Source organism: Vulpes lagopus, chromosome 2 (genome assembly GCF_018345385.1).
Source record: "Vulpes lagopus strain Blue_001 chromosome 2, ASM1834538v1, whole genome shotgun sequence".
NCBI lineage: Eukaryota > Metazoa > Chordata > Mammalia > Carnivora > Canidae > Vulpes > Vulpes lagopus.
In genome coordinates, this window is record NC_054825.1 from 82,436,256 (window position 1) to 82,452,571 (window position 16,316).

At 40.2% G+C, this 16,316-nt stretch overlaps 1 protein-coding gene across 1 annotated transcript in view; it reads right to left on the reverse strand.

Moving 5' to 3' along the window:
* Nucleotides 1-628: 628 nt before the first annotated feature.
* The window catches only part of MOXD1 (monooxygenase DBH like 1), a 151,361-nt gene continuing 135,673 nt past the window's right edge, over nucleotides 629-16,316 (reverse strand). Inside the window, exon 11 of the mRNA XM_041746398.1 lies at nucleotides 629-1,101. Within this exon, the coding sequence (XP_041602332.1) occupies nucleotides 960-1,101 (142 nt within the window). The 3' untranslated portion in view covers nucleotides 629-959. The remainder of the gene's footprint in view (nucleotides 1,102-16,316) is intronic.

The window sequence follows — 16,316 nt, forward strand, 5'->3', positions numbered from 1 at the left end:
GTGAATATAGATATCAATGATTGCAGATCTGAATTGCCTTGGACTTGGTAACCATTAATGTGCACAGTCACAACAGAGTAGTTGTGTGATAGTCACAACTCTGATGTATATGCAGTAACAGTAAATCCAGTTGGCGAGGACTGGGAATACTTCCCTCCCAAGAATACTTTATCTGTGCCATGTTGCCTTGATCCAGTGTGTACTTTCTAGCTGTTCACAGCTGCTTGGTTTTTTTTAATCCTTGGTTTGCAATTATATTTGAAATATATAAGGTTGCCAAATAGATGAGTTCCTTAATAGACCAGGTGCTGAAGTAATGAGCTCATCTACTTTATACTTGTACAATTATTTTCATCTGCAGCATTCCAGAGTTTGTATTATATAGTGGTAACTGGGTTCTGTAACCTGGCCTGACAACTTGTAAATCCTTTCTCACACGCTTAGCAGCTGTGTGACTTTAGGCAAGTTGCTTGACCTTTCTATGTTAGTGTTGTCTTATCTATAAAATATTTATCTATAGATCTATCTATAAAATAGCAGTAATAATAGTATCTGACCCATGGGGCTATTGTGAAGATTAAATCTATAGAGTCTATAGCAGCATGCCTAGCACATACCAAGCACTCAATAAGTGTTAGATTTTATTGACATTGTCTTTGCAAGCCTACAACCATGAATCCCAAGTGTTAAATTGAATCACCACAGGTGGTTAATATCCACGGTCCATCTGTAATTCCACTTCTTACAAAGATCTTTTCCAGATGTAATTGGCCTCCACTTCAAAATATCTGGGAACTTTGACCTACTTTTCTTTTGGTGCTTATCTTACTGGACTTCCAACCCCAGGGATTATAGGGGAAGAAAAATATCTGTAGAGGGCAAGAACTATAGTATCAATCACCATGACCTAAAGCACCAGCACTTAATCAAAAACTAATTCTGAGGGGCGCTTGGGTGGCTCAGTCAATTAAGTGGCCAACTCTTGGTTTTGGCTCAGGGTCATGACCTCCGGGTTGTAGAATCGAGCTCCATGGTGGGCTCTGTGTGCTCAGTGAGGAGTCTGCTTGTCCTTCTCCTTTCCCCCCTCCTTGCTTGTTCTCCCTATAAATAAATAAACAAAAAAATGAATAAATTTTTAAAACTAATTTTAAATTGAGAGCAGACAAGAATTTAGTATTAGGCAGCTTTTTCACTCAAAAGAAAAAACATATATGTATATATAAGGACTATCCCTGATTAAAAATGATCCTCTTCCAGAGGAAAACTTGTCCCAGGAGTGAGTAATCATGTTTCCCAGGTAAACAAAGTTTTCAAAGTGCTTTTCTAGCTCTGCAAATCAGTAGAAAAATCAACCACCCCAAAGAATGTGACGCTCAGTAATAACAGCAGGACTTTCCTCTCATGCCCAGACCTTTCTCTGGGAAGAGGAAAATCAATACCCCGCAGGGGATTTTCCAAGGTTGACTCCATTCAGTGGTGTTCAGCTCTGGCAACGCATGTTGACAGCCCAGATGGAAAATGTTGACACACTTAGAAGAGCTCTCTTCCAGCTACATCAAGCTGAAGCCTGCGGAATATCTCTTTGATATAACCACTCCATTTCATACTCTTCCAATTCTCTCAAGTTCAGAAGGGAGGAGTGTGGATTTAATGTAAAACACTTACCAGTGATAAGCAGTCTATTTGGATCATCCATTATAGCTGACAGTACTTGAGCGGTTCATGGTCTATGAAAATATTCATTGACTTAAATATGTGTTATGGCTAAAGAAGAAAAATTGCACACCAGAGGGACTATGTATTGTTTGGTTACTTCCAAAGACAAAATTTACCTTTGAGCGCAGTTTAAAAAGAAAAAGAGGAATTCACCTCAGTTAAACAGGAGGAAGTATGAGGAGAAGCATAGCTGTCTTGAGGACAGGGAGGAAGTGGTTTCCGAATCCAGTACTGTGGGTATGTCCCAAGTATTTCAATATACAAAACCCCTACCCCTACTCTCTCCCTGCTGTTCCTCTTCCCTGCTTTACCTCCTCTCAAGGACACTCCCCTTCTGACCTCCCTTAGCCTCTCCTAACTGGCTGGATTGGACTTTTCACACCACCTTGTGGCAACATCTAAAACTCTTTTTAAAAAAAGCGTGCTTTTGGTTTCTTTTGCTCAGATGTATTCCCAAAGCTTTCCCATAGCTCTTCCTTTTCTAATTAAACAAGCTTTCTTTTTTTTTTTTTTAACCATTTAAAGTAACTAAAATAAGTTTTGTTTCATACCATTAAATACTGTCTCATATGCTATTTTATGCCTTCGTAGCATTGTTGTTGAGGCTACTTCATCATCATTTGTTTTTTTGTGTTTTTACTTTTGTGCTGCTGATTAACAACCTGTATAAGATAAACTTTATTTCCATTAAAAAAAAGCACGACTCCTGTTGAACCAATGAAGCAATAATTATATGAGATAACAATAATATAACATTTTAATGCCAGGAAGGATGTGGAGACAGAATCATATTCTGGGCTTATTAGAAATGACAAATACCCACCATTTGCTTCATGTGGATAGAACTGGAGGGTATAATGCTGAGTGAAGTAAGTCAATTGGAGAAGAACAAAGATTATATGGTTTCATATGGGCAATATAAGAAATAGTGAAAGGGATTATAGGGGAAAGCAGAGAAAATGAGTGGGAAATATCAGAGAGGATGACAGAACATGAGAGACTCCTAACTCTAGGAAACAAACAAGGGGTAGTGGAAGGGGAGGTGGGTGGGGGGATGGGGTGACTGGATGACAGGCATTGAGAGGGGCACTTGACAGGATGAGCACTGGGTGTTATACTATATATTGGCAAATCGAACTCCAATAAAAAATATTTTAAAAAAAATATTCTGGGCTCCTGGATGCTCCGGGGATGGGGGGCATTGATCTGTACAGCTTGGGGGTGCCCGGTGGCAGGATAGTCCCTGCTGTCCTGTGCCCTCCCCGCCTCCGCCTGTCCCAGGGGGAACGTGGGATCCTGGGCTGTGTCCCCCAGCCGCACTGGGTGAGCGCACTGCACTCCAGTGGTGGGGTGGGTGGAGCCACAGTGAGCGGCCGCACTCCACTTGAGGTTTCAGGGCTTCGTTCCTACACATCACCAGGAAGCACAAGGAAATTGGTTGCCCCTCTTTTTTCCTAAGGGAAGGCCTCCTCAAATAGATTATAGCAGTAAGAGGTCTGCCATTATTCCCCTCTCTTCCAATAAAAACTACAAAATTATTGATATCTCCCAGGCCCTCCTTTGTTCTTAAAAATTCAGTAACTTCATATATATGGTGTGTCCTATTCAAAGAATAAAGTCTCCATGTAAAAGAACTGTTGAATTTGAATGAGGCCCATTGTAGTGTTTAGATTGTTAAAATAGAAATGATATGAACAAATAGCTAAAGGTATGGAGGTTCCATGGATAGAAAGAAATGTCATCTTCAAAGAAAATAACAGAGAGAGACTTGTAGATTTAGAAAGACTTCCAGGAGGGGCGGGGCCAGATGGTGGAGGAGTAGGGACCCCTCACTTGGCCCCACCAACTTACCTAGATACTTTCAAATCATCCTGAAAACCTATGAATTCGACCTGAGATTTACAGAGACAACAGCCAGAATGCTACAGAGAGAAGAGTTTTCGCTTCTAACAAGGTAGGAAAGTGGAAAAAAATAAAAAAGAATCAAGTGGGGGAGGGGCCCACCAGTAGCCAGGCTAAGTGGGGACTGTGAGAGGCTTTAGGACAGGAAAGCCAAGGCCTGGGAGAAGTAAGAACTTTAAAATCCGTGTCAGATTCTTCCCAGATGGAAAAGTACTTAGCAGGCAAATCGAGCAAATCACAGGAGAGGCAGTGGGGCCTCTAAGTCTCCCAGAGTCACTAACAGAGGGGGCCCCCCGGGGGACAGCACACCACGACCGCAGGGCTGAGCTCCGTAAAGGGCTGGAGCACACCCGGTGGAGCCTGGGGGAGAAGCCAGGCGGTCAGGCAGCATCTCCGCACGGAGGGGTCTGCGTCCTGCTGCCTTCGGGAGCGGCGACCCCAGGAGTGCAATTCCAGCAGCACAGGTCCTGAATCCCAGGGCGCTGGGGGACACAGCCCAGGATCCTGTGTTCCTTGGGACAGGTGGAGGCGGGGAGGGCACAGGACAGCAGGGACTCTCCTGCCACCGGGCACCCCCAAGCTGTGCAGATCAACGACCCCTGCCCCAGGAGCATCCAGGACAGTGTCGACTGGGAGACTACAGTAGTTACTGTGGGAGCTGACTCCAGAGCAGGAGAGCTGGCCCCTGCCAGTGTTGTTGTCCTGGTGTCCCCCTGTGCCTGGGACAGAGTGCGGATGCCACGGAACAGGGGCCCACAGGATAAATAGCTCCCACTGAGCCCAGCACCCTGGACGGGGTGGGGCAGTTCCTCCAGGTACACACACCTGAGAGTCAGCACAGCAGGCCCCTCCCCCAGAAGACCACCTAGAAAGACAAGGGAAGAGCAAGTTCTTTTTTTTTTTTTTAAGATTTATTAATTCATGATAGACAGAGAGAGAGAGAGAGGCAGTGACACAGGCAGAGAAACAAGCAGGCTCCGTGCTGAGAGCCCGACGTGGAACCCAATCCCGGGACTCCAGGATCGCGCCCTGGGCCAAAGGCAGGCGCTAAACCGCTGAGCCACCCAGGGATCCCCGGAAGAGCAAGTTCTTGACTGAGCAGTGCCGGAAAGCTCCAGGGGAAGTCGAGGTTTTACAGTATATAAAACCAGAGGCTACTCCTCCTTTTTTTCTCCTTCTTTTTCTTTTTTTTTCTTCCCTTTTTCCAGTACAACCCATTTTTTAGTGACTCTGCACTGAGCAAAATGACTAGAAAGAAGAACTCACCACAAAAGAAAGAATCAGAAACACTACTCTGCCACAGAGTTACAAAATTTGGATTACAATTTGATGTCAGAAAGTCAGTTCAGAAGCATAATTATAAAGCTACTGGTGACTCTGGAAAAAAACATAAAGGATTCAAGAGGCTTCATGACTGCAGAATTTAGATCTAATCAGGTAGAAATTAAAAATCAATTAAAAGAGATGCAATCCAAACTGGAGGTCCTAACGATGAGGGTTAATGAGGCAGAAGAAAGAGGGTGTGACACAGAAGACAAGTTGATGGCAAGGAAGGAAGCTGAGGGAAAAAGAGAAAAACAATTAAAAGATCACAAGGAAAGGTTAAGGGAAATAAATGACAGCCTCAGAAAGAAAAACCTACATTTAATTGGGGTTCCAGAGGACACGAAGAGGGACGGAGGACCAAAAAGCATATTTGAACAAATCATAGCTGAGAACTTCCCTAATTTGGGGAGGGAAACAGGCACTCAGATACAGGAGATAGAGATGTCCCCCCATAAAATCAATATAAACCATTCACACCTTGACATTTAATAGTGAAACTTGCAAATTCCAAAGATAAAACAAAATCCTTAAAGCAGCAAGAGACGAGAGATTCCTAACTTATATGGGGAGAAATATTAGATTAACAGCAGACCTCTCCACAGACACCTGGCAGGCCAGAAAGGGCTGGAAAGATATATTCAGGGGCCTAAATAGGAAGAACATGCAGCCAAGAATACTCTATCCAGCAAGGCTCTCATTCAGAATAGGAGGAGAGATAAAGAGCTTTCAGGATAGGCAGAAACGGAAAGAATATGTGACCACCAAACCAGCTCTGCAAGAAATATTAAGGGGGACCCTGTAAAAGAAGAGGAAGCCCAAAGAAATAATCCACAAAACTGGGACTAAATAGGTATTATGACACTAAATTCGTGTTTTTCAATAGTAACTCTGAACATGAATGAGCTAAATGATCCCATCAAAAGAAAAAGGGCTTCAGACTGGATAAAAAAGCAAGACCCATCTATTAGCTGTCAACAAGAGACTCATTTGAGACCTAAAGACACCTCCAGCATGAAAACAAAAGGGTGGAGAACCATTTACCATTCAAATGGTCCTCAAAAGAAAGCTGGGTAGCAATCCTCATATCAGATAAATTAAAGTTTATCCCAAAGACTATAGTAGGAAATGAAGAGGGAAACTATATCATACTTAAAGGATCTATCCAAAGAGGACCTAACAATCATGAATATTTATGCCTCTAATGTGGGAGCTGCCAAGTATATCAATCAATTAATAACCAAAGCAAAGACATAGATAATAATACACTAACAGTGGGCAACTTCAACATGGCACTTTCTGCAAATGACAGATATTCTAGGCACAACATCTCAAAAAAAAAAAAAAAAAAAAAAAACAAGTGCTTTAAATGATACACTGGACCAGATGGATTTCACTGATTTTTAGAACTTTCCATCTGAACACAACATTCTTCTCAAGTGCACATGGAACTTTCTCCAGAATAGATCACATACTGGGTCACAAATCAAGTCTCAACTGATACCAAAAGATTAGGATTGTCCCCTGCATATTTTCAGACCACAATGCTCTGGAACTTGAACTCAATCACAAGAAGAAATCTGGAAGAAACTCAAACAGGTGGAGGTTAAAGAGCATCCTGCTAAAAGATGAAAGGGTCAACCGGGAAATTAGAGAAGAATTAAAAAGATTAAGGGAAACCAAAGAAAATGAAGATAAAACCATTCAGAATTTTTGGGATACAGTAAAAGCAGTCCTAAGAGGGAAATACATCAAAATACAACCATCCCTCAAAAAAAAAAAAAACTGAAAAAAACTCAAATACACAAGCTACCCTTGCACCTAAAGGAACTGGAGGAAGAACAGCAAATAAAGCCTACACCAAACAGAAGAAGAAAGTTAATAAAGATTCGAGCAGAACTCAATGAAATAGAGACCAGAACTGTAGAAGAGATCAACAAAACCAGGAGTAGGTTGTTTGAAAGAATTCATAAGATGGATAAATCATTAGCCAGTCTTATTAAAAACAAAAGAGAAAGACTCTAATAAAATCATGAATGAAAAAGGAGAGATGACCACCAATATCAAGGAAATACAAACGATTTTAAAAACGTGTTATGAGCAGCTATACACCAACAAATTAGGCAATCTAGAAAAAATGGATGCATTTCTGGAAAACCACAAACTACCAAAACTGGAACAGGAAGAAAATAAAACCTGAACAGGCCAATAACCAGGGAAAATTGAAGCAGTCATCAAACACCTCCCAAGACACAAATGTCCAGGGCCAGAGATGGCTTCCCAGGGGAATTCTATCAAACGTTTAAAGAAGAAACAATACCTATTTTACTAAAGCTCTTCCAAAAGATAGGAGTAGAGTACTTCCAAACTCATTTTATTAGTCCAGCATCACCTTAATTCCAAAACCAGACAAAGCACCCCAAAAAGGACCAATATCCCTGATGAGCACAGATGGAAATATTCTCAACAAGACACTAGACAAAGGATCCAACAATACATTAAGAAGATTATTCACCATGACCACGTGGGATTTATCCCTGGGATGCAAGGCTAGTTCAACACTCATAAAGCAATCAACGTGCTAGATCATATCAACAAGAGAAAATACACGAAACATATGATCCTCTCAATAGATGCAGAGAAAGCATTTGACAAAATACGGCATCCATTCCTGATCAAAACTCTTCAGAGTGTAGGGATACAGGGAACATTCCCCAGCATCTTAAAAGCCATCTATGAAAAGCCCACAGCAAATATCATTCTCAGCAGAAACGCTGAAAGCCATTCACCTAAGATCAGGACATGACAGGGGTGTCCACTCTCACCATTGCTATTCAACATAGTACTGGAAGTCCTCGCCTCAGCAATCAGACAACAAAAAGACATTAAAGGCATTCAAATTGGCAAAGAAGAAGTCACTCTCCCTCTTCACAGATGACATGATACTCTACATAGAAAACCCAAAAGCCTCCACCCCAAGTTTGCTAGAACTCATACTCACACTATTCAGCAGTGTGGCAGGATACAAAATCAATGCCCAGAAATCAGTGGCATATCTATACACTAACAATGAGACTGTAGAAGGAGAAATTAAGGAATCAATCCCATTTACATCTGCACCCAAAAGCATAAGAGACCTAGGAATAAATCTAACCAAAGAGGTAAAGGATCTATACCCTAAAAACTACAGAACACTTCTGAAAGAAATTGAGAAAGACACAAAGAGATGAAAAAATACTCCATGCTCATGGATTGGAAGAATTAATATTGTGAAAATGTCAATGCTACCCAGGGCAATGTACACATTTAATGCAATCCCTATAAAAATACCATGGACTTTCCTCAGAGAGTTGGAACAAATCATCTTCAGATTTATGTGGAATCAGAAAAGACCCCGAATAGCCAGGGGAATATTGAAAAAGAAAACCATATCTGGGAGCATCACTATGCCAGATTTCAAGTTGTACTACAAAGCTGTGATCATCAAGACAGTGTGGTACTGGCACAAAAACAGACACATAGATCAATGGAACAGAAGTGAGAACCCAGAAACGGGCCCTCAACTCTATGGTCAACTAATACTTGACAAAGTAGGAAAGACCATCCATTGGAAAAAGGACAGTCTCTTCCATAAGTGGTGCGGGGAAAACTGGACATCCACATGCAGAAGAATGAAACTAGACCGTTATCTTACACCATACACAAAGATAAACTCAAAATGGATGAAAGATCTAAATGTGAGACAAGATTCCATCAAAATCCTAGAGGAGAACACAGGCAACACCCTTTTTGAACTCGGCCACAGTAACTTTTTGCAAGATACATCCTCGAAGGCAAAAGAAACAAAAGCAAAAATGAACTATTGGGACTTCATCAAGATAAGAAGCTTTTGCATAGCAAAGGATACAGTCAACAAAACTAAAAGACAACCTACAGGATGGGAGAAGATATTTGCAAATGACCTATCAGATAAAGGGCTAGTTTCCAAGATCTATAAAAAACTTATTAAACTCAACACCAAAGAAACAAACAATCCGATCATGAAATGGGCAAAAGATATGAAAAGAAATTTCACCAAAGAAGACATAGACATGGCCAACGAGCACATGAGAAAATGCTCCGCATCACTTGCCATCAGGGAAATACAAATCAAAACCACAATGAGATACCACCTCACACCAGTGAGAATGGGGAAAATTAGCAAGGCAGGAAACCGAAAATGTTGGAGAGGATGTGGAGAAAGGGGAACCCTCTTGCAGTTTGGTCGGAATGTGAACTGGTGCAGCCACTCTGGAAAACTGTGTGGAGGTTTCTCAAAGAGTTATAAATAGACCTGCCCTACGACCCAGCAATTGCACTGCTGGGGATTTACCCCAAAGATACAGATGCAGTGAAAGACCAAGATACCTGCACCCCGATGTTTCTAGCAGCAATGTCCACAAGAGCCAAACTCTGGAAGGAGCCTCGGTGTCCATTGAAAGATGATGGATAAAGAAGATGTGCTCCACATATACAATGGAATATTACTCAGTCATTATAAATGACAAACACCCAGCATTTGCTTCAACATGGATAGAACTGGAGGGTATTATGCTGAGTAAAATAAGTCATTCAGAGAAGACAAGCATTATATGGTTTCATTCATTCAGGGAATATAAAAAAATAGTAAAAGGTAATAAAGGGGAAAGGAGAGAAAATGAGTGGGAAATATCAGTGAGTGTGACAAAACACCTAGTTTTTGAGAGACACCTAACTCTGGGAAGCAAACAAGGGGTGGTGGAAAGGAGGTGGGCAGGGGGTTGGGGTGAGTGGGTGACAGGCACTGAAGGGGGCACTTGTTGGAATGAGCACTGGATGTTATGCTATATGCTGGCAAATCGAACTCCAATAAAAAAATATACCCAAAAAACAAAACAAAAAACCAAGCTCAATGTCTTGAGTGCAATATATGTACCACCAATGCTTCTAAATGAATTTTATCCATTCATTAGAATGGATAAGTAAAACTGCATGACCCGCTCAACAATCTGATTCTGAAGCTAAATTCAACCATATTTCTTTTCTCGTCCAATTCTGTCTCTATGTTCACTATTGTACTTGAAAGATACTTGAACTCTAGTTTCTAGTGGACTTTAGTTATTTCCCCTACTTAGACTGTTTTTTCTATTACTGTTTAACAAATTACCACAAATTTAGCAGCTTTTAAAAACAACCATCTATTATCTCATTATTCTGTAGGTCAAAAGCCCTAGTGAGCTCAATTGTCTCACAAGGCTGAAAATCAAGCTAATAACTGGGCTGGCTCTTTTTAGAAGTTCTGGGGGAGACTCTCTATCCAAATTATTTTTTTTTAAGATTTTATTTATTTATTCATGAGAGGCACACAATGAGAGAGAGGTAGAGACACAGGCAGAGGAAGAAGCAGGCTCCATGCAGGGAGCCCGACATGAAACTCAATCCTGGGGCTCCAGGATCATGTTCTGGGCCAAAGGCAGGGGCTAAACCACTGAGCCACCCTCTCCATCCAAATTAATTCAACTTGTTAGCTGAATTCAATTTCATACAGCTGGTGTACAAAAGTCACCATCTTATTGGCTCAGAGCTGGGAGTCACTTCTAGCTTCTAGAGTCAGTCCTTAGCTCCACTCTCTCCATCTTCAACCAGCAATGGCCAGTCCTTCTTATGGGTGAGGAGAGTACGTCTCATGCTTTAAGTCATTCTGACTTCCTTTTTTGCTTCCTGCCAGAGAAAACTCTCTGCTTTGAATGGGTTCGTGTGACTAGATTAGAACCACCTGGAAAAACTCCCCTTTGTCATATAACATAAAATAATCAGAGGAATAATATCAGGGGCTGAGGCTCATGGAGGCTATCTTGAAATTCTGCTTATCATACCCCCCACAGTTTCTTATATCCATTGAATATCAAGTGTTATGAGTGAATGGTACATTCACACCATTGCATTACTACTACATACTAATTAAGGAAGTGGATTAGTGTATATACCAGTAAGTGTTAGGACCTACAGAGTACATGTCCCACCTAGGCAATAGACCAGTGTTAGGTTTCCATAAAAGCCTAAACATCTAGCTTTGAAAAAAAGAAAAGTATCTCTATTTTAACTATATCTATACATTTTTTTAAAAAAATCTGTGCAGATCAAAACAAACATTTCTGCTGGCTACATCTAACTCTGGGTTACCAGTTTATAATACAGACTCTGCATAGATTTTAGCTCTTTTCAAAACAGGCATTGTGTCTATATATCTCCAGGATCAGGAATTGCTCTGATACCTGTTAGGCCCCAAATTATTGTGTATTCAATGAGTTAATGATAACACTGAATTTTTAGTTAAAATAGGGTAATAGTGTATGTAATTTGCCTATTTCACAGAAATATAATGAGAATCAGATATTTTTCATCTCCTTAGATAACAGTCCCTGCACCTGATTTGTGACCACAAGGAAGGGTGTATTTCAATACTTGAGAAATAATTGTGTGTTCTAGGAGCAATGACATTCACAATATATTAAAGAAAACGTTTCCACCATTGAAGCTGAGATTGCTTAAGAGAATAAATCAGGTCTTCGACAATATTTATATCCAATTCATTTAGAGCTTGCCTGGAAATATTTATTCTGTGCACAAAGCTATACTGTAAACGTCCACAACTACCTGAACTATCCCGTTGAATACTTTACAATTGGGCTCTTACTCTACCCAAAGCCCAGATTTTCAAGTACATTACCAGTCTCTGATACCCCAACAGATTCTTGTATAACTCCTTACTAGTGTAATAGTCTCACTTCTTTGCTTAGCACCAACTTCAAAGTCTTATCAAAAATTTAAATGTTGCATATTTTCAAAAAAATAAAATGGCACAAACTAGTGGGCTGGTATTGAGGGAGGGAGGATTGAGAGCATGATGACGTTACTGGATTACTGAATGGTACCTCAGTCAATGACACAAATAGAAGGTCCATCAACAAAACAATGTGCAATAGATTTTGAACTTCTGGAATGACTACCGTGCTTCATTTCCATGAACCCTCAGAACCTATTTGTTTCCAATGGGGGAAAAATACATTTTTGAGCTCAGAAGCTATCAACAAAGAAAATTAGGAGAACTGCCAATTCTAGGCAGTTTCTACTGTACAAAGATAAATGGTATCCACTAGATTAGTCTGAAGATAAATTTGGACATTTTGAGCTAGAGTGTTGTCATAATGTCATACTTACTATCAAAATTAAAGAATACAAATTTAATAAAATATTTTGTTAAAAGATCGCTCTTGGGGGGCACCTGGGTGGCTCAATAGGTTAAGCAACTGACTCTTGATTTTGGCTCAGGTCATGATCTCAGATTCCTGGAACTGAGCCCTATGTTGGGTTCCATGCTCAGCACGAAGGATTAAGGATTCCTTCTTCCCTCTGCCCCTCCCTTGCACACATGCATGTGCATGCTCTCCTCTCTCTCAAATAAATAAATACATCTTTAAAAAAAATCTCTCTGGGTTCATGATTAAAATATATGGCTGCACAAATGTTTCCCAGCAGATACATAAAAATTATATTTTCTCTTTAATAACCAAATAGTACATTTCAAAGGGTCGTAGCACTGGATTTAAATGGAACATTAGCCATTTCTGGTTGGCAAATCCCACTTACTTATTTGAAATTTTAAGTGCTTTATGAAGACAATGACATTTATGAACTGAAGGGAAACCAGGCATGCTTACCAACTATGAAGAAAGTTAATCTATACATTGTGGTAGGGTGTCTGATTTTATTTTATTATTACAAAACCAAATTTAGTTATCCAACCAATAATGTCTATTATCCTAAGCCAATTGAATCAACAGTGTTCTCAGAAAAATAAATGAAACAAAATGAGTTATTTTAAGGGAGGTAAATCTTATACCATAAAAGATAGCTGCTTTTCAAATAACATCAATTGGATTCTTAATATCACCTATTAGAATTTTGTTTTCTTCCCCATTTTAAGAGCTTTTTTAAGTGAAACATAGTAACTAAAACCTACAATTTGGCTTTCTTTCCTCCAAGGCATTTTTATATTTAATTCCCACTATTTTTAGCTTTGTGCAGTTGTTCCAAGAACATACTTTTTTCTCAGAAAGTAATAGTTTCTCCATCTTCAAAGAGAATATTTAGGAAAGCTTAGAAAATGCAGACTCTAAAAATGTACTTGGCCTACTTCTCAGAACTTTTTTTTTTTAAGATTTTATTTATTTATTCATGAGAGACGAGAATGAGAGAGAGAGAGAGAGAGAGAAAGGCAGAGACACAAGCAGAGGGAGGAGCAGGCTCTGTGCAAGGAGCCCAATGTGGGACTTGATCCCGGGACCCCAGGATCATGCCCTGAGCTGAAAGCAGACGCTCAACCACTGAGCCACCCAGGCATCCCTCAGAACTTTTTAAAAACAATCGGATTCCTTTAGTTCAATCTCTCTAAACAGCAAAAGCAATAGCAGAATCTATACCTGTATAACTTGACCAAAGGCAAACTATGAAACTTAGAGCTCAGGATCACCACTTGTGTCCCAACTGGTAAGTAGTTTACCTACTTCTGTAATTGGTCCCTTATTGTCACTGATTCTTGGAGTCAAGACTGGTCTTTATAGTCTACAACACATTAGCCCAAAAGACTTTACTGCTTTTTTTTTTCAGGTTTTCTGTTTAAAAAAATCAGGAGCTTGACAATAGAATCATGTCTGACCAACATGTGCCAATCAGGCAGGATATGCAGCCACTGCATCTATGTTATATTGTATGGATGTGATATCATGATATGATGGTAGAATGTAGAGATGTGATATAATGTGATATGTGATATAATGAGTTACAAATAAATAAGAATAAGTGTTACCTACAGAATACCTAGAAAAGCATTAAGTCAGGAATCAAGTATAATTCACAGGGATTGAAAAGTATTAAAATGAAAATAGTGGTGATTTCAACTTTCTAGGGAGCTGAGAAGATGTTTGAATAATAGTGGAAAAATAAATCTCTATTCTGTTTCTTTCCACTTATAGAAGCTAGTAAGGAAGGGTAAAGGCTGAAATATCAAAGCCTCCACTTTATGACGAGACCCAGAATAGATGATTCTTTGTTGAGTGACACATATTAATGCATCCTTTGAGCTAGAAGTAGTCTCATAGATGAGTGAATGGTGGTAGATTAACTTGAAAGACATCATAAGCTGATGGGCTAGAAAAATGGAGGAACAGAAGTGATAATATAGAGGCCTTGAGAAAGGGACAGGCTGAGTAACATGCCAATCAAGTAGTGAAGGCAGCCTAAAGACTTAAGAAAAAGGATACACAATAATTAATTTTGAGTTATTTGCTTTCCTTCACTATAAAAACTCACTACGTTACACCTCAACTTTGGCAAGATCTGAAATACAGTGCCACCAGTCAGGTGAACTCCATCATTTTTAAGAATTAGCTCAAATGTCAGCCCCTCTTTGTGACTTCATCTGACCCACCCATACCCCTGGGAGTCCATTAGGGAAAATAATCTCTTTTTGCTCTATGTTCTTATAGTACCCCACACATAATATCTAGAATTTGCCTACCTGGATTATATAATGTTGCTTTAAAAATATGTCTCAACCATTAGACCATGAGCTATTTTAAGTCAGGGGCCTTTTCTATTTTTCTCTGTAAGCCCCAAATCCTAGCGCTACTTTGGGCTGGCATCTAATAACCATTCAATAAATCTTGATTGAAATAAATCAGTCAAGACAGCCTTCTAGGAATAAACTTTTTAAAAAGAAAGAAAAGTTAAAAATAAAAAGCTTCAACAACCACTTATTGATGACATAGATAGGTAAGTAGAGAGATACCAAAATTCCTTGTATTACAGTAGCAGTTAGAATGGACATCTAATGTTTTCAGGTCATTGTCCAGGACACATAGCACTTTGTATACAAGTCCCTTATGGGGTTTATATGGTCGTATTGCTACTAATTGTTTCCAAGACTCCCACAGACTGTGAGCTGTTCTGTACCCCTATAGCTGCACAGTAGCTGATGTACATAGTAAAGTTCTCAAAAAAGTTCGAGAAAGGAAGAAAGGACAAGTTTAAAAGAGTGAAAGGGAAAAAGAAGACAAAGGGTAAACTTTTAAGAGTATGATATTAAAATATCACAAAAGAATTTTTTGCTGGGCTGGAGGTGTCTAGGCCAAATAAGGCAGTCAGACATATAAGAGTTTCCAAGTTGACAGTGACTGAGCCAAAAGAAAATCTGATTCTTCCCAGTCTCCTTCTGGTTTCTCAGGTGCCATGTGTGTATCTGACTAACATCAAAACAGAAAGCTGGACTCCTCATACAACAATGTGCTGATGAGCCATCCCGTGACCTTTAAGAATCAATTACTGAAAATGGGCACTGGAGCAGTAGGCTGGCCATTTCTCTCCTACATAAGCTGGCTGGTGAAGTGGAGACAAAATGACAAGGAGTACAATTTCCGTTTTCAAACTGCCTGCCCAAACCTTTCAGTATTTTCCATAGCTTTACTGCAAAAAATAACACTAGCCTTAAGCTTAACAGGTGGTGAGACTCCCTCCATGTTTCAAGACAATTCCCCTCCTATGCCGCTGCTCAGCCCCCTGGCCTGTCCATACTCACCCAGTGTGATCTGCATAAGTTGTTTTAACAGACAGATACCAAGAGCAAATATTGGCCTTTCTTCTTCCTCTGTCCCCAAGTTTTCTCTTTCTCCAAATGCACCTGGCATCCCGCCAAAGTCAGAAGGTCCTATTTATTAGCTCAGTGTGGAAAAACACAGTTCATTAGCAGCCCCTCACCAGCACTGTCTTCCTTCCTTGCTCAGATATTTTCATGCCATTTGCAAGCATAAGGACATAAGGTCCAGCTGCCCACCTGAAGCTGCCCATCGGTGGTTCTTTTTAGCAGACCAGGTAGCATGAAGTATCAGACAGCAAGTGCAATCCCTGCTCTGACCTGTAAAAACAGCCTCTAGAATAATATTACTCATTTGGCATTCCTCAAGGTACCTGCTCACAAGCTTACACACGGTTTGCTACTGAATAATTCAAAGAATTTGACAGTTCCTGTTATTTTTCTAATGAAGACACAGGCACACAGGCAAACTTTTATTTCTTTCTCTTTGTTTTTGAAATGGAAGGAGGAAGTGTTTTTTAGCATACGGTATACCTTATTTAAGATAAAAGTCTTGGGATCCCTGGGTGGCGCAGTGGTTTGGCGCCTGCCTTTGGCCCAGGGCGCGATCCTGGATCGAATCCCACGTTGGGCTCCCGGTGCATGGAGCCTGCTTCTCCCTCTGCCTGTGTCTCTGCCTCTCTCTCTCTCTCTGTGTGGCTGTCAT